The 18,534-nt window shown below is 47.5% G+C and overlaps 1 protein-coding gene and 1 long non-coding RNA gene across 4 annotated transcripts in view; one reads left to right on the top strand and one right to left on the bottom strand.

Moving 5' to 3' along the window:
- Positions 1-13,949, top strand: part of LOC144616104 (uncharacterized) — a 104,373-nt gene extending 90,424 nt beyond the window's left edge. For both annotated transcript variants that reach the window (XR_013555017.2, XR_013555018.2), the window contains exons 5-6: positions 1,985-2,118; positions 13,770-13,949. This is a non-coding gene — a long non-coding RNA (uncharacterized LOC144616104). The remainder of the gene's footprint in view (positions 1-1,984; positions 2,119-13,769) is intronic.
- Positions 7,328-16,626, bottom strand: PPP1R3B (protein phosphatase 1 regulatory subunit 3B). Of its 2 annotated transcripts, none has more exons than XM_060653139.3 (2): positions 16,407-16,626; positions 7,328-9,453 (listed from the first exon to the last, which is right to left on the bottom strand). In XM_060653139.3, exons 1-2 carry the CDS (start codon positions 16,436-16,438, stop codon positions 8,571-8,573), a joined length of 915 nt encoding a protein of 304 aa, XP_060509122.1. In that variant the 5' UTR covers positions 16,439-16,626; the 3' UTR covers positions 7,328-8,570. The 2 variants fall into 2 exon arrangements, with proteins under 2 accessions (XP_060509122.1, XP_060509123.1); XM_060653140.3 differs by lacking the exon at positions 16,407-16,626 and adding an exon at positions 15,634-16,374.
- Between the last annotated feature and the right edge of the window lie 1,908 nt (positions 16,627-18,534).

The following is an 18,534-nucleotide window of genomic DNA, read 5'->3' as shown; positions in this document are numbered from 1 at the left end:
TGAAGCTTTGGGGCAGAAACTCCCCTTGTGAGAGCAGAGAAATGAGCTGGTGCGAAAGGCATTTTTGGACAGAAAATATTTTTTCTTTGATTTTTCTTTTCAGTGTGTGTGTGTGTGTGTGTGTGTGTGTGTATAATAATTATGCATGAGTAATATAAAGCATGAGGATTCAAGGTGGGGAGGTGATTGATCAGCTGATGGAAAAGCTACTGGAGAATTCAAATGAACAAATGCTTTGTCACATGAGCAAATGTGCAAAACAGTGTGCACAAAGAATTTACGAAAATATTTGGGGGGGTGTTTCAGTGTTTCGATCATGGATTAATGGCAAATGATTAATAATAAAATACTTTTTTAATAACATGGTATGATAGTAGGATGAGTGAAATGTCACCTAGCTAGCTCCACCTTCAAATGGGACCAAGGTGTCTCCCAAAGGGCAATTAACTAGGTGGTCCTGGAGGTGGCCCCGGTGGAAGAAGTAAGTCATTTCTCTTTCTCATCAACTGTAACAGCACAGGTTGTGATGTGTGGTGTCCCTCCTTTTCTGAAAGAGGGGTGAACCCTGGAAAGCCTCACCGCCCCCCCCCCCACTAGTTCCCTTTGGGTATATTGGGGCTTCGTAGAAACCTTTCCAAGTCCCCACAGCACTAACATGAGGGTTTTCTCAGCAGACCTTCCTTCAGTTCTGGCTAAAGGTCAACACCAACAGGAGGAGGTGACAGATTTAAAAGAAAGATCATGTGGGCCAGCAGGACGGGAGGCCCAGGATGCTTTGGAGATGAATTTCCACCTCCTTCATTTCTGTGCTTCTTAAGGCCTCTTGAACTTTATGGGCCAGAGAAAGATGAGCTGAGATCATGTCATTGGCAAAATTCCCAGGAGCACTTCCGTGTTACTTTCTGGGGACCAGGGCTTGCATGACTGCTAGATTCAGTCTCTGTCTCTGTCACGGTAAACAAGTTTCTCAGGGAGTCTGTCATGCCCTATTTGGTGGGGACCACGGGGAGGGGAGAGAGAGGTAGTAAGACATAAGTCCAAACCGTGAATAACCCCTTTCCTCTTTGGATTGACTGGAGTTTCCAGAGGGCTTTTGGCCCTCAGCGCTACAATTAGGAAACAGAAAACCCAACCAACAAAAACACATCTAAACCACAGACAAAATCACCACTCCGTTGTAACCCATCCAAAAAAAAAAAAAAAAAAAAAAGCACTATCCAGCCAGAACTGATTTGAGCCCACGGCTGGGTTTTCTGAGCTCCCCAAAGGTCTGAGAAGATCTCCAGGCCCAGGCCAGGTGAGCACTGTCAGGGCTCACTCCAGGGTTTGCCAGGGCTTGCTCCCCACTCACGCTGAGTGCTCCATGATAATTCATAACACCTCTGCTCCTTTTTTTTTTTTTTTAATGCTTATTTATTTTTTGAGAGAGAAAGGGTGTGAGCAGGGGAGGGGCAGAGAGAGAGGGAGACACAGAATCTGAAGCAGGCTTCAGGCTCCGAGCTGTCAGCAAAGAGCCCAACACGGGGCTCGAACTCACAAGCTGTGAGATCGTGATCTGAGCCAAAGTCAGACACTTAACTGACTGAGCCACCCAGGCACCCCAACTCTGCTCCTTCTTAAAAGCATTCCCATTTGGGCCATAAACTATATGGTCTCTAAGTGAACACATGGAGAAGTGGACTCCAGGCCTCAGCCCTGGGTCTGTGTGTCCACTCTGAAGCCTCACTCTCCCTCGGAGGCTTTTCTATCAGGGCCAGCAAACTACAGCCAGCAGTTCGAGTCTAGTCCTTGGCCTGATTCCGTATTACTGTACAGGCCCGCAGCTCAGAATGGCTCTTACATTTGTAAAGTTTCGTTTTTTGTTTTTGTTTTGGAAGAATATGTGATAGAGGCTGAATGCAGCCCAAAACGCCTAAAATCGTCACTCCCTGGCCAATTCCAGAAAAAGGTGGCCAGCCCCTGCTCTAACCTTCTCGTCTTGCAGTTGGCGGTGAAGGGCCAGGATCCTGGATCATTGTTAATGTTTTCGACCCCAAGGAAAATGACCGTCATGCCTTCTCATCTTACTGCTGCCAAGTTCGAGTCCAGCGGAGGGCCCGATGCTACGGAGACACATCGGTAAGTTTGTGAATGACGCCAACTGAACATGTCACCTACCAGAGAATCCCATGTGGACATAGACCGCCATGGAGATTCCCTCTCTCTCTCCTCGTCAAGGCTCCTCATGGCAAAGGGAGGGGAAGGAGGGTTAGAGCCTTGCTGTGCTACCACATGGCTTCCACTCCCGTGGAAGTCAATGCTGAGGCCGCCAGTCCTGCCCGTCAGCGACAGCGCCTCCGTAGCCACAGGACCCTTTGGTGGTTTCTTGCCCCCGATCACACCCACTTGGGCCCTTGGATACCCAAATCACGTGCTGTTTGCATTTATGCTTGCTCGTGGCCTGTGGGCCTCGTGGGTGCTGAGGAAGCCTTTGGGAGGGACATGCCATTTGCATCTAAAGACGTGTTCACTCCTCCCCGGTTTTCTGCATCTCTCCAATCTGAGGGACTTCTTTTCAGAATGACCTCTAGTCTCAGTTCTGTGAGAGTGATTCTAGTGTTACGGGGAGAATTCTTGGAAAAAGAATAAAAGACCCACGTGGTCGTCCATGGTGTTACCACTGACTGGGTATGTGACTTTAGGAAACACACCCAGGGCCTTCATACCTTTTACCCATGAAAACGAGCTGGTGTCTCTTCAGCTTGAACACGGGTGTTATGAAGTCCAAGCTGTTGTCTGGAATGCTATTCGTTCCTGTGATTCTTATGAAGAATGTAGGCAGGATACATGGTATTTCTCACAAGTTTATATTTAGGAGCATTTTTCAAAAGAACGTGTTGGCTGGCTCCTAAGTACTCAGTATCGTTATCCTTAACCTTATCCCTGCTGGAAACACTCAGAGCCCCTTCAGGAGAGCACATGACAGGGGGACAGCAGAGTCAAGGCCAGAGCCCAGGCTTCTCGAATCCTTACACTGACAGCATAACCCACGGCTTTTCCTGGCTATGAGAGGATTCACCTTGAACATGAATGTCTCTTACAGGGTTTGGGTAGAAGCAGCATCTAGCACCGCCTTGCACATGATAGATAAGCAGTAAATGTTGAGAGTAATTCAGGACTGGGTGTTTGCTATTCTGGGGACGCTGCCCTAGAAGAGTGTTTTGTTCTGTTGTTGTTAATTTCCTCCAGCCATCTCGGAGCTGTCTGTCTCCTAAGTTAGACTTCTTTAAGGATTATGCAAACCGTACTGAATCTCAAATAGACATTCATAGAAACCACTGTTACTTTCCTCCCCCTGCCCATTTCTGCGAAGGCCAATTGTGGGCAGTGCCTGGCAGCCTTGAGGAAGGCAGTTGTGTGTAGGTCCTTTTTTGCGTTTATTTACTAGGTGCTGAGGTTTAACAGGCTCTACCTCCCCACTGCAGAACCCCACTGCCTTCTGCAGTGCGGCACAGCCCGAGTTACAGGAAACATCTGGCAACAATTTGCCTCTCCCTCTGTCCCATCTTCTGAACTTTGAAATAAAATGTCCCTAGAAATATATATTTTTTAATGTTTTATCATTTATTTTTGAGAGAGAGACAGAATGCGAGCAGGGAGGGGCAGAGAGAGAGACGCACACACCCAGAATCCAAAGCAGCTCCAGGCTCTAAGCCGTCAGCACAGAGCCCGACGTGGGGCTTGAACTCACAAGCTGTGAGATCATGACCTGAGCTGAAGTCAGACGCTTAACCAACTGAGCCACCCAGGCACCCCAAAACGTCCCTGGAAATCTTACTTAGGGTGAATGTCTGACACCCAAAGGAGAAGAGGTCCCACCAGGAGCTGGTCCGTTTTGCTGGTTATAGTTTGAGTAAGTAGTTACAAGCTACCATGGGCATTTACAGTTTTTCCACCTTTAAAAACAGTAAACCAGAGGGGCGCCTGGATGGCTCAGTTGGTTAAGCATCCAACTTCGGCTCAGGTCATGATCTCGTAGTTTGTGAGTTCGACCCCCCCATATTGGGCTCTCTGCTGTCAGTGCAGAGCCCGCTTCAGATCCTGTGTCTCCCTCTCTCTCTGCCCCTGCCCTGTGTGCTCTCGGTCTCAAAACAAAACAAAACAAACAAAAAAACCCCACACGTTAAAAAAAAAACCAGTGAAACCAAAAATATGCTTCAAGAGCAAATGAGAGGGTAGGAGACATGCCCTCAGATCAGTAAAAATGGGTTCCGAACAACACTGGCCCTGTGCTTCTTCCCTAGCACTTATTTCTGTCACTATGACCAGCTTTACTGCTGTGACAACTTCAAAAGCAATTACCACCCTTACCACCCTTCCTGTGTGTCTCACAGCTTTTCAACTCAGCCACTGATTGCAGTCCATCCCTCTGGAAACCTATATTCTGTATGTCGAAACATACAGATTGAAAATAATTCTCCCCAGGGGTGCCTGGCTGGCTCAGTCGGTAGAGCTTGCGACTCTCGCTCTTGGGGTTGTGAGTTCAAGACCCACGTTGGGCATAGAACTTGAAAGAAAGAAAGAAAGAAAGAAAGAAAGAAAGAAAGAAAGAAAGAAAAGAAGGAAGGAAGGAAGAGGAAGGAAGGAAGGAAGGAAGGAAGGAAGGAAGAAAGAAAGAAAGAAAGAAAGAAAAGAAAATCATAAAAAACATTCTCAGCCTCTGACTCCCAGAATAGAGTCAGTTTTAAAATAGAACAGTTTCAGTTTTGTTTTTTCTACCTTTATTATATTTTCACATTTGAGATACAGACAACCTACTCTCTTACACCACACAAAAGACACCCATTCTTGTGATTTTAAAGTGCATCCCCCCTTTAACTTTGTGTACAAAAATATTTATTTTTTTAAAACATGCAGACGTTTCACAACAAGGCACTTTTAGGCATCGAATGAAGACAAGCCTTCCGTTTTACATTCACGCTGGAGTAAAAGTGAGCCACAGTCATCGCAGCTGCCCTCCTGGGGGTCCTCACGGGTCCAGAGGTCTCTGGGATCAGATCACCCAAACTGCAAAAACATTCACGGCTTTACAACTTGGGCCAACGAGCTTGACGACCATGGCAAGGCAAAGGCGTGTGTAACCACAGCCGAACTTCCCGGTCAGGAAGTGCACAGAACCTGCCAGAAGGTCTTCCAGGACCCTGTAAGGTCCCATTATGCTCATGACTTTTTATTCCCAGTATCAGTGATGGGCGCCTCCCAGAGCAGAGGGCCACGCATCCAGGGGAGGAATTTTACAGGAGGAAACAGGTGGACAACACGCAAGGTTTTCGTTCACTTCACAGAGAGGGAAGAGCCCAGAAAACAGGGCACTTTTAAAAAATGAGCTGACACTTTTTTGGTTTATAAACATAATATACAACCCATTTAACATCCAAGTGACTACAAGCAATGCTTGTTTTTAAAATGCAAATTATATGCAAGGATCAAAACCACAAAAACATTCTTTTAGCAGTTCACAATTTACACCTTTAAAAAAACGTGGAAAAGAGTAATGTTTTGCCACAGTTAAAATTAAATCTTAGAGGAAAAATAAATTCTACCTTGACTCTGAAATGGTTTTAATTTCTGGAGAACTACGTAAACTCCCCTTATTTCTCACCAGTTCCCCTACCATAAGAATACTTAAAAAAAGAAAGAGAAAAGAAACCCATTCAAATGCTCCATACCTTCCAAGAAACACTGAAAGCTTATTTATTACGTATCTTTCTATAGTCCAGCTTATTTATTGCACCTAATTTGCCAATGCTTCCCAGGGTATTTGGGAAATAAATAGGAAATGAAACGGAGCTGGTTCTCCATTTCTGGGCGGGAGGCTGGTCCTTTGGGGACAACCTTGGGAAGGGCACTGGGGCTGGGGGACGTTGGTCACCATAACCGACAGCTGTCTGAGGGTCAAACCCCCAAGTCAGGCTGCAATGACGTCTCCAACTAAGAAACTTGTCACTGTGTGTGGACCTATTTACTGATGGTGAGCTCTGAAAGAAGGAGAGGTTCTGTTGAAGCAGGTCCCGGGGCCATCTGTGGATATCCTGGGACAGAACTGGGCCAAAGGGAGATGGACTGACGACTGAATAAAGACAGTGCAACTGTTCAGAGGCCCCTCGCTCAGCGAAATGACTGACAGGGAACTGCATTCTCTCGCCAGGGGAGGGTCTTTGCAAGCAGGTGACGACTTGCCTGGGAGGCTGAGCATCCCAGGTGTACTGGCTGGGGGGGGGGTTGCAACCAGTGCCCCCAGCAACAAAGCTGGGGTGAGCTGCCAGGAAAGAATGGTGGGGGGAGGGTTTATGGCTGTTTTAAGAGATACTGATCACTGAATTACCATATTTCAAATTTGACCCCGGATTATCTGAAGATCACCATTACTGAAAAAACGAACGGGAGCCACCTGAGGCATTTTTCTTTTGCATAGAGAGTGATCTCGTTCCCTTTAGTCTGGTAACATGTAAATGACAGTGCACCCTGTACCTTTCTTGACTGGACGGAGGTGGCCCAGGACTTCTTAAAACAAAATATATTCCCGACCTCTATGAAATCAGTTTTGCTTCCATTCGACTTTGATTTGCACTATCAATCGTGCTGGTCGCCAGATCCGTAACAACAAAAGTGCCGTCTGTGTGCCTGATGTAAGATATGCTTAGAATAAAACACAGTTCTGCCCAAGTTCAGCACAAGACAAAAATGTGACTGTCCCATATATTGTATTACGCAATCCCCGAGTCCTACCCACCTGGGAGAGGCATAAGCAATAAAGCACTAGGTCGCAGACTAGTAACAGCCAGTTTTAGGAACGAGAACTAACATCAACCACCACACCGCTTAAGAACATTTAAAAAGTCGAAATATGTTACAGTTCAAAACAGAAAGAAAAAAACAAAAAAAAAAAAAACCCAACCACAAAACTCTAGGAGCCTGGACCCTCCATACCTGCCTGGCACCAATGGACAAAGCCACAGAAGCCAGTAGGTTTTTTTCTAATCGGTCTGGAACACGCAAGCCAAAGACGACTCCTCGCTTGCCGATGCCAGTAGCTGTGCCTCCGTGTCCAGGCAGCTGTGCACCCCTCTTCCTGCCTCACTTTACGCAGATCAGGCAAAAGGAAAACGAGACAGCCATTTAACTAAGCTCCAAAAACAAAAGCAAAACAGAAAAAAAAAACCCAACCTTCTTCAAATACATATGTAAAAATATTTTTTAAACACCCCCAAGTACAAGCCAGTCTTGCCCAAGAAAACTCACAGGCTCTGGGGATCCATCTGTCAATGAAAGTCCCAGGAGTCTCACATCAGTATGAACCGACAACTTTTAATGCATTAGTCCAATATGGTTAAGAACAAGTAACCTCTGATATTTCAGAGTCGCCAAACATGGAAAATAAAATATGAGAACTTGGTGAGGTTTTTCTCCCTGATCCCTTTATGCACTTGCACTCCATAAATAAGAAGCCCCAGGTCACAGTCCCTGCGTGCTCAGAAAGAGGCCTGGGTGTCGCAGATCACGGTCAGCATTAGACCAAACACTCACTGAAGGCTTTGAGGATAGATGGGATCTGCAAATTACAATGTCCTGAACACGGCAGGAAGGAGGGCTCTCGAGGAAAGGAGAGTCTCAAATCCCTTTGTGAAGAATGGGGTGCCTGCAAACCGGCGAGCGAGTTCAAACAAATCCTGTAACGGAGCCGTCTGGTGACTCAGGAGCGAGTACTTCGAAAGCTCCCCCAAACGCCAAGCGGACATGCTACCCGCGTCCCGCCCAGACTGTCCTGCCTGTCACAGTCTGTAACCCAGCACTGGAGCCGGTTACTTCTGCTAACTGGGGCATCGTTCTCTGCTGGACGCTCTGTGGGGTCAGAAAGAGGAAATGCCTGTCTTCGGCACAGGCTAATTTGCCTTGCTTATCTTTTCCTCTGCATCAGATGAGCTGTGGACGAAAATAAAATGCAAAAAAAAAAAAAAAAAGAGCACAGAGATAAAGCGTGAAGTACGTGGAGATCCGGAACAGCAGCAGCAAGGGGTGGGGAGTGGGGGGGGGCGACCCGGCTGGGCAGACAGGGCACAAAGATGAGCCGCAAGGGTCCAATGGGAGGTGACTGGGCACGGAGTGACTTTCAGGTGACTGATTTTCCACATCCCGGGGAGGGAGGCGCGGCCCCTCCAGGCAGCCGGATCACGCTCCTGGTTGCATCATTTCAAAGCCACTGCCCTCCAGCTTCTCCAGCACTGCCCGCAAGGCTGGTTCCCGCCCAGGCCCTTCCCGCACTGGTCTCCTGCTCCGACCCTTGAGGCCGAGGCCGCCGCAGGTGCCGAGCAGACCAGCACCCTGCATCTACCCTGGCGTGCGAAACCAGTTGTGAGATCTAACCCTGGCTGGGTTTTGCTGGCTTCAGAAAAAAAGTGAGTAGGATCCTTTCTTTTTCAAAAACTGTGCCTAATGGCAGTTCAGCTGCTCTCTGGCTCCGTCTCCGCCTGCCTGTGACTGCAGCTAGACTTCCCTGGACCCACTCAGCCACGCTCTGTCACGCACAGTCACTAGTAGTAGGGCCCTAGCTTTTCGTATCCTAAATAACTAGGCCACTCTGGAAACAGACCGTAGGAACACCGAGGGCTTCCAAACTGGTCAAAGGATATTCCAAAATCTGGTCCGTTCTGTGGCTCGGCTGTTCCCTGAGAGGACTTCAGTTCAGCCCGGATGATTCTATAGTTTTTGCCTTTGTTGCTGTCCCAGTAAGTCTGTCCGCGGCACTCAAAGCACACAGCAAACTCTATTCTCTCGTAAGACTGAACCTTCTCAGGTAAGCTAATGTCAAAGGAGAACGTGTCCCTGTCTGAACCAGCGTAAGTGTCCTTCACATACCAACAGGGAAAGTCTGTGAAGCTTTTCCAAGTGTCAAATGTCATCCGTATTTTCACCGTCTTCTCAAACGCCAGGTTCTGCACTTTCACTGTGCCAGCAATCGCTCTGTCTTTCAGCACACAGTTTTCAAGGCATACGTGGTCGGTCTGAAGCCGATTTCTAAAGTCTAAGTAATCTGCGGAAGGCTGTGAAAAATCCAGAACAAAGCTCTCGCTCTCTGCTGTCGTCAGACTCACAATGTTGTCTAGGAGCTCAGTGATGTTAAACGGAATATCTAACGGGTCATCGAATTCCGAGAACACTTTGACCATTGTCAGGGCCAGCCCTTGGTTGTCTGCGAAGGACACCCGCTTTTTCACCTTTTTCTCCTGCACGGTGGGGGCCACCACTCCGCCGGCTTCATCCTTGCTGCTCAGCTGAATGCAAGGCCTCAGTGGTTTGCTTGGCTTTGGCGAAGCCTTGAAGGCGAACCTCTCTCTGCGCAAGGAAGGGGCCATGCAGCTGTACCTGCACTCTATGTCCACAGCCATCATTGGGTTAGAGGAACAGGTTAGAACCCTGGCAAAAGGGGAAAGAAAGAAACGGCCGTGAGATCAGACAGAAGTTAAACTCCTCATTCGAACCGGGACTGGCGAACAATGTCTGCCTTCAGCTCTGGCCCAGCCCCTCTCCCCCCCCTCCCACCCCCCACCCCCCCTCCGCTGTGGTTCCGTATTAACTCAAGTGTGATCCAGCATGACCTTGGGTTCAGGGGACATTAAGACTGTAAAGTGGGGTGAAAAAGAGGACTGGGGTCAAAACAAATGAAAAAACAAACTATTTTCACAGGTTTTTCTGTCGGAATTTCTTGGGGGGCCTCACATGCCAGAGCGCTTTGGGGAATACTGAAAAGAACAGGCGGTCTGCAAGAGTTCCCAAACTTATCTAAGGAATCCTTTTTTTGTGGAACAGCTTGCGGAACACATGTTCTGAGGAACACACTTTGGTGAAGACGGCTTTAATAGGATAAAAATAAATGAACTCATGCCACGAATATTGGTAGTACCTATATGCCAGATATTATGCTAGACACTGGGATTCAATGGGGAAGACAGACACAAAGCTGTACAGTAGGTTTTTATTTTTATTTACTTATTTAAATATTTTTTAAAATGTTTATTTATTTTGAGAGAGTGTGTGGGTGCACACGTGAGGGAGGGGCAGAGAGAGGGGGAGAGAGAATCCCAAGCAGGCTCCTGGCTGTCAGCATAGAGCCTGATGTGGGGCTTGAACTCACAAACTGTAAGATCATGACCTGAGCCGAAGCCGAAATTGAGAGTTGGTCACTTAACCAACTGAGCCATCCACGTGCTCCTAGATTTTTATATTCCAGCATATTTTTCTTTTAAAAAATGCCAACAATTCAGTTGTTTTCAGCCTTTCATATAGGTGAATATTTGTTTTTTTCTGTAGTGGAAAATAGTCTCTATAAGAATAAAAGGCAAAGAGAATCATGCTACAAGATCAGGTTAAATCTGACTTCCTAAAAACTATATTTTTCTAGAAGTGAGAAAAAATAAAACCAAATGATTAAAGACAAACTGGGAAAACATTTTATAAAAAGCATGGCAGCAAAGAGTTAATACCTTCATATACAAAGAGTTCCTACAAAACAATAACAAAGTAAAATAGTCAACACAGAAAAATGAGCAAAGAACATGAATAGAAGATTCCTGAAAAAAATTAAAATTGGCCCATAAATATACAAAATGTCCAACTTAAAGAATTTAGATTAGAAAACAATGCCTGTTATTGACTACTGAGTTAGTAAAGACATTTTAAAGATAATATAGGGGCGCCTGGGTGGTGCAGTCGGTTAAGTGTCCGACTTCAGCCAGGTCACGATCTCGCGGTCCGTGAGTTCGAGCCCCGCGTCGGGCTCTGGGCTGATGGCTCGGAGCCTGGAGCCTGTTTCCGATTCTGTGTCTCCCTCTCTCTCTGCCCCTCCCCCGTTCATGCTCTGTCTCTCTCTGTCCCAGAAATAAATAAAAAACGTTGAAAAAAAAATTTTTAAAAAAGAAAAAAAAAGATAATATAAGCACATGTATTAGTGTAAGTCAGCACAACCTTTCTAAATATTCTTCTCATTTTTGGTTCTTTTTTTAACATTTATTCGTTTTGAGATATTCGTTTTATACATTTTGAGAGAAAGAGAGAGAGTGAGAGAGCATGTGAGAGGGGGAAAGGCAGAGAGAGAGGAAGACACAGAATCCGAAGCAGGCTCCAGCCTCTGAGCTGTCAGCACAGAGCTGGATGTGGGGCTGGAAACCCAGGAACCGTGAGATCATGACCTGAGCCTAAGTCAGACGCTTAACCGACTGAGCCACCCAGGCGTCCCGATCATTTTTGGTTCTAATATCGCATACAGGTATTCATTTTAAAGAGTTAATGAAAAATGCATGGGGGTTAATGTACTAAAATGGTCAATGCAGCATCCTAGGGAGGAAAACGTGAGAAAATGAAAATAACCTAAACGAGCGATAACAGGTATCTGGTTAAATCAAGTATACCACCACATCCAGTGATAAAATTTTATATCATCATTAAAACTATTATTTGGAAAAAAAAGATATAACTGGCATAGAAAAAATGGATAATAATATACTGTCAATGTAAAAAACAGAGAAGATAAAATTGTACATAGACTAGATTTGTGGGAGAAAAATATTAGGTATATGCGCAGAAAAAAAGACTAGAGATAGATTTAAAACCCTTAGAATATCCAGGTGATGTGATTTCAGGAACTCTGTTTTCCTGTTTTGTGTTTCTTGTATTTTCCAAAATCACATCAAGGGGTAAAATGAATCTAAAAAATGCCTCAAATATTTAAGATTGGCCAAAAACCTATCCTATCAAACACTACGGCCTCGCTAAAGTCAAGCAATTTTTATCATTCGACTTACCATGGCAAATTTATATTGATTTGATGGTTACAATGGGCTAATGAAGAAGTCAGTGATGAAACCAGGATTAAAATCTGGTCTGTGAACTGCAGAACACAGGGTGTGGATTCCTTCCCAAACTTCTCTCCCCTCGCCATGGCAAAGGGGAAGGTATGTGCTGGGATTGGGCTGCTTGCTCTCAGGCCTGCCCTGGTTCCTGCCCACTGGTGGGGGGCTTCAGGGTGATGGTATATTTGATCAAATATACAAAGAAAAATAAGAACAAAGACGTACTGGGTTTGATCCCATTTTCCAAAAGAAATATAACCCTTCCCCTAGGATGCAGGAACCATTTAGTGATGACTGACTGGAGAAACATACACATTCAAAGCAAAAACAATAAATTATAGCTGCAATGTAGTTATCTAAACATACATTTTATTTTATTTATTTATTTTTTTTAATTTTTTTTTTAACATTTATTTATTTTTGAGACAGAGAGAGACAGAGCATGAATGGGGGAGGGTCAGAGAGAGAGGGAGACACAGAATCTGAAACAGGCTCCAGGCTCTGAGCAGTCAGCACAGAGCCCGACGCGGGGCTCGAACTCACATACCGCGAGATGGTGACCTGAGCCGAAGTCGGACGCTTAACCAACTGAGCCACCCAGGCGCCCCTAAATATAACATTTTAAACGATACTTGTCTTACTGTTTCCCCTCTAACAAAACCAATGAGTGAACATTTTAGGAGCAAATTTGCTTTCTATTATCTGTTTTATCCATGCAATTGTCCTGGAAAGGAAAAGTTCTGACTGAAATAGGCAAGATAGGTTTACAGAGGGTCTGTGGGTTGGCTAATGAGTTCAACGTCAAAAGAAACCCCTAGGGGCTCCTGGGTGCCTCAGTGGGTTGAGCTGGACGTGCTTGATTTTGGCTCAGGTCATGGTCTCACAGTTCATGAGATCAAGCCACATATCGGGCTCTGCACTGACAGATTGCATTGGTTAGACTGCACTGGAATTGTACTTTCAGCTTTAATGTTAACACGGGTAGTTTTTTTTTTTTTAATTAAATGTGGATTGAAAATACCCCCAAAAACCTGCTTCCGATTCTGTGTCTCCCTCTCTCTCAGCCCCTCCCCCGTTCATGCTCTGCCTCTCTCTGTCTCAAAAATAAATAAACGTTAAAAAAAAAAAAAAAAAAAAAAAGAAAATACCCCCAAAGTGAGCATCCCACTCTTGCATCCCAGCCCCTCCCACTCTGCCCACCCTGGACAACCTGGGTGTGACCCAAGGGGGGTGGAGTTGCCCTCAGTCCACTACAGTCCTTCCTCCTTGCCTGAGTCGGCACAAGGTCAACTGTAAGTTCTCTATCTTCTTCTCTAGATCTCTTCAAGCCTGCAAACCAACCTCCTACGTGCTTTGCCGCACAGTTCATTAGAAAAAGGTTGGGAAACTCAGGATACCGTAGAAACAGAATTCTAAAACAAGCAGATCAGTTAAAGGATCTGCACACTTAAACTAAAGTCACTCTCAATTTCTAATCCTAAAGATTACAAAGACTTAGTTGAAGAGCTTGGTAAAGTTTTCCTGTTTGGACCCAGTGGGTGTAAATTTGCCCCTGAGCTCCCTTCTATCACCAAGCTGTTAAGCACTAGTGGAAATGGGGGTGGGAAGGTGACATCCTGGTCAGAGCCAGCTCTAATTAAACAATTCCACTGGCATTTTCTACAGCCTAATTGGTTTTGCAACGTTCTTCCATCAAAGGCAAAAATAAAGTTAATTACCTGGCCACCCAAGGGCTACTGCCTCAGGGACACTGCACAAGCAATCACTGCCCAGGGTCCCCTTCACTATTTTAGGGTCACCATAACTGGAGGGGAGGACATTAATCCCTGTGGCCCCATACATATGGATACGATCTGACTGTTGGCCGCTTGCCTATCCTCACAGGTGGATCCCAGCTTTTATGACCCAGACCATTCTCTAAGAAGCAGTGTACCAAACTCTGGTTTCATGGAAGCTCTCCTGACCCTCTACTCAGGAATTCCCCGATGGACTGTGACAAGGCTGTCCATCACCCACAAGTCCTCCTAGCAGTGGAGATGTACGAGGTAAGTTTCCTAAGTCTCTGAAAGGAAGGCATCTGGAAGGTGCTTTATCCTCAAATGACATAAAAACGAGCAGGTGCCATCACAGTGCACATCAGGCTGCATCTCAGGCCCCTGCCTGACACTCTCCCTGGCTGCTCAGCCCCTTTCTCCCCAGACCAGGGAATATAAGTCACCAAGCTTGGCCAGGGAAAAAGCCAGCAGGAGAAGACATAGACACATATTTGAACCAGTAGAGCATGACAGAGGACTGGATACCAGTTTGCTACGGGACAAGATCATGAGAATACGAGTGGCTGTTACTCCGAGTCTCAAACACTTGGGTTCCACATAGATGCCCAAGAGACCAATTTTGCGCCACGAGAGACTGGGCCATGGGCAAGGGTAGATTTCAGGGTTCCTGGTCAAAAGATGGCAAATCCCAGCTCTCCGTGAAAATTGGAGAAAACAGGGAGAGTTCTGCAGAAACACTTTCCCTGTTCCACGAGTGCCAAAAAACACACCTTCTCAGGACGGCTGGTCAGGTTAGATGTCATGGTGGTTTTTCCTGTGAAAACTATAGACTGGTAGAAAATAACCACATGACCTTCACAGTTTCAGACAGCCGAGCTACTGACTTTTTGGCTGTGCCTTTTATAGGAATAAACTTTTTTGGGGATTGAGGCCAAGATATTTGTCCTCCATTTTCATACTCTGATAAGAAAAGGCAGAAAAATCAGATGACCAAGGACCCACCAGGAACACTGAAACTACCTTAGGTAAGCATTCACAACTAGGTTATACTTTTTTAAAAGATATGTCCATCTACCCCTTTGCCATTACTTTACTCCCCCCCAAAAGGTTTGGCTGACATAATATGAATACAGTTGACGTATTTTCCTTTGTACTGAGACCATGGGGCCCTTGTTCACAGCCTTAACAGCCACTTGAACTCTTCTATCCTGTAACCATCATCTAAAGCATCTTTGAGATACACACACACAGCTGCATATTACAGGAAAGAAAACTCCACCTGCCACCTGACAATGCCCAATGTGAAACAGCACTGGCCTGGGAATGCCTGGCTGCCCACTTGGAGCAAATCACTGAATCTGTCCAGGCTTCAGCTTTCTCCTCTGAGGTCCTTTCTGGCTCTGACGTTCTTGTTTGCTAATAATGCCCACTAACTTCTCTTCTCTTCCCACTCACTTTTCCCTAAATACCTCTACTTTCCTCTTGTGGTGAGTCCACAGGCTGTCTTCACTTTAGTCTTGGCTCCTGGACAACCTCGCCAAATGAACCATTTCCTCTTCTCCCCACCCCAGCTCAAAGCTCTAACGTCTCTTTTCCCTGACCCTGGGTCTCCCAAGGAGGCCCGGCCACACAGACCACAGGCTCCAACACCTTTCAGCAACTCTCCCAAGTATTCAAGTCAAGCCTGTCCTCAATTTTCTCCTTTAGAGCAGAAAACAACACCCGACAGGCCACAACTCTTCAAGTATGTCCTTCTGGACCCTATACCCTGTCTTTTACAGCAAGTCCCTTCCACACCCCTTTCTCCGAGTTCAAAAGCGGGGCATGAACAGGGCAGGGGGCAGGCCAGAGCTTCCAGACTTGGAAGATCCCACAGGTCAAAGCCATCCTGACCCTGCCCCCCCTCGGTCCAACCGGCCTGCACCCCGCCCCCAAGCACTCCTGGAGCCTCCTTCGACTTGTCCCTCACCCACCTTTTGGACCGCGGGGAAGCCCCCTTCCCAGCTGGTTCGCTGCATCGGAGAGTCCGCAGGGAGGTGGCAGGAGAGGCCGCCACCACCGGACTACGTGAGCGTCGTGTGTCCGGGAGGCAGGGCTTGCGCTCCGTTCCCGGAGATATGACCCATAGGGGGAGGAGGACGACGAGGGGGAGGAGCCCAAGTTATCACACCAGGGCGGGGCGGCAGGGCAACCCCGGTCGGAGCGGCGCCGCGAGAGCGTCCCCGCGCGGCAGACTCTCCCCCGCCGTCCCGGGACATTCCCTGCCCGGGGACCGGGGACCGGGGTGGCTCTGTGTCCCATCGCAACTTGGCGACCTGAGAGATGGCCCAAGTGTGTTTCCTTGCATATTACAGAGAAACCGAGGCGCTGAGAAAAAAAGAGACCTTTCTTGTACTCCAGTCCCCAATTGCCCAATTTAGGGGACACTCTCCGGGACTGTCGGGTCCCAGGCTGGAAGCGCCGTGTCCCAGGTTCGAACTCGGCACAAGAGTCCCAGCCCGGGCCACTCCTTGCGGCCAGACCCGCACTTCTGTGGAACACGTGGATCCAGCCAGGCTCCATCCCACCTCTGGTCCCTGGGTTGCTCTCTCCACTCAAGCGCGTCTAGAGTGTTCCACCCCCGTAGTGCAACTGCAAGTTGGACAGTGCAAGTGCAGGTGGCAGGAACCAAAGGTCTCCACTGCGCACTCCTCGCAGCCCTTTCTCGGCCCTGCACTGGGACTCTAGGGCTTGGGGACTGACGTACCTAGTACAGCTCATAAGTGCCGAAGTACACATGCGCCAGCCCGCGGCAGCATCCGCGCCGAGGTGGCAGGAGCAGAGGCGGCGACGGCAGGAGTGGGGGGCCGGGACTCAGGTCTGCGCCCTGGGCGGGCAGACGCATCCGTCCGTGCGCGAGAGCAGCCCGCTCGCCTCGTCCCTGCGGCCGGTCCCCCGGACTCAGGCTCCCAGCCGCCGCGCTGCTCCCTTTAACTTTCCAGCACCTCTCCCCACTTGGGGAGCCATCCCGGAACCCTTTTCACGTGAACGCCCCCCACAGCCAATGGGCGCGCTCGGGACGCAAGCCGTCGACCAATGGCCGTGGAGCCGCGGTCCGGGATAGCACCGCTTCGCCACGTGATGGGCCCCGCGCCCAGAGTGATAGTGTTGCAGTTCGGGGGCTGGGAAGGGGGCAGTGGGGTCACTCTTTCATCAGAAGCCTGGGGACGGGCGCCAGGGGGCAGAGGCACTTTCCTACAGAGGAGCGTCCAGTTACAGCCAGAAGGCTGGGTCGCAGGCGGCTTTGCCAAATTCCCTCTTCCTAGGCAAAGCCCCTGCGGGCCAAAGCCTGCCTACATTTGCAGAGGTAGTTGCGGTTGCATTCACACCGTCCCGCGGTCCGCCTTCATCTTACGCTTGAGCCAGGGGGGTCACAGATGTCCCTTACTTCCCCATCACGTGCGGATCCCAGAGGAGCCCCAGGAGAATGTGAAGTGTGTTTGCCTCCGTGTTAGGTAGAGGCGCTCTGGGATTGACACTTCAGCTGTAAGGGTCATGTGGAAAACAAGTAACTACGGATGCTTGCTTTGTGTTAGTCATGGGTCCAGGTGTTAACTGTGAAAGGGATACAGTAAAATCGTTTTAGAAAGTTGTTATTGGGGCCATCTGCCAGAGTACCGAAGATATAGGTATATAGGTAGGCACATTTCAGAGGAAATTACCTGGCTTGAATCTGTTACAACTACCTGTACCAACAGGGCCTCCATGATCTCTGTGAGACACCTTGAAGTCTGTAGAGAATGATGACCCTAAAAGAGACCAGACCCTTCCTCTCACATGGTTTCATTTAAATATATATTTATATAGTCATGTATTCATCTCCTTGGCGCTCAGCTCTGAGCTAGCCACTTCAGGGATGAGGATCCTAGTTTTCTAGTTTTCGTGATGTTTGGAAATTGATAGAGGGTTGTCAGCCTTTTAAAGTGCCAAGACATTAACATAAACAAACCCTACCGTCTTGTGTTACCGTCCTTTTATTTTAAAAAATACTCTTTAACAACAAAAACAAAATAACAATCTCAGAGTAAAGGCTATTCCTTCACATTGGATATATTTAGCTTTATGAACATTCATTCTGTTGAACACAGCATTTGGGAACTTCTGCTTTAAGGGAGATGAGCGCAAATTCTAATTTTACTAGAAATGTAAAACTAAAACTCTGGTGGGTTGCATTAGTCCAATACAAGCCTTCAGCTCAAGACACAGTCTGCCTATCTGAAGAGGAATTATTAGCTTCTTCCTTCTCTTTCAGTGGACATATATGATAGAGGACCACCTCTGAAATCAGCTGTTGGTAGGCGTTTGGCAAACACAGTTTCCATGGAATATTCCCTTTGCCAACTCTCAACCCCTTTTATTAGCTGATGAGTAGGTTGAGGATTTATTAAGCCAAGTGTTGGCTACATTTCTCAAGGGTAGCGAGCATGCTAGAGGAGTGGGCAGAGATAAAGAGCCAACCCGTGTTGCAACATGAATGCAGGCAAAAGGCGATATGAACCAAACTGGGAAGGAGTTGGGACAAGTAAATACAAACCTATAGCATTAAGGTTTGGAAGCATCTTCCTTACATGGATCTAGGAAACCATGGGTCATAATTTCCCCTGTGGGTTAGGTGACTATTTCAGACCAGGAGAGTGGGGCTAAACTTAGTTGTGGCACACCACAGTCTTGGTAGGTAGGAGTGTGGCGTCCTTGAGTTTGAAAAGAGCACGGTCTCCTTCGAGATCAGAACAGAGCTGGGAAGTCGGCTGTTCTGGGAAGTAAGTTCTGTTCCAGCAGAACTCAGCAACTCCCGTGCCCCAGAAGCTGAGAGCTGGACTGGCCGTTAGTCACAA

Source organism: Panthera onca, chromosome B1 (assembly GCF_046562875.1).
Source record: "Panthera onca isolate mPanOnc1 chromosome B1, mPanOnc1 haplotype 2, whole genome shotgun sequence".
NCBI lineage: Eukaryota > Metazoa > Chordata > Mammalia > Carnivora > Felidae > Panthera > Panthera onca.
The sequence above is the reverse complement of the archived record's forward strand: the minus strand, read 5'-3'. Positions and strand labels throughout refer to the sequence as shown.

Coding starts and splice junctions, on each gene's coding strand:
- PPP1R3B (XM_060653139.3), bottom strand. CDS start 16,438: ATGTGTACTTCGGCACTTATGAGCTGTACTAG. Junction 9,454..16,406: donor GCACTTATGAGCTGTACTAG/GTACGTCAGTCC, acceptor CCCTTTTGCCAG/GGTTCTAACCTGTTCCTCTA.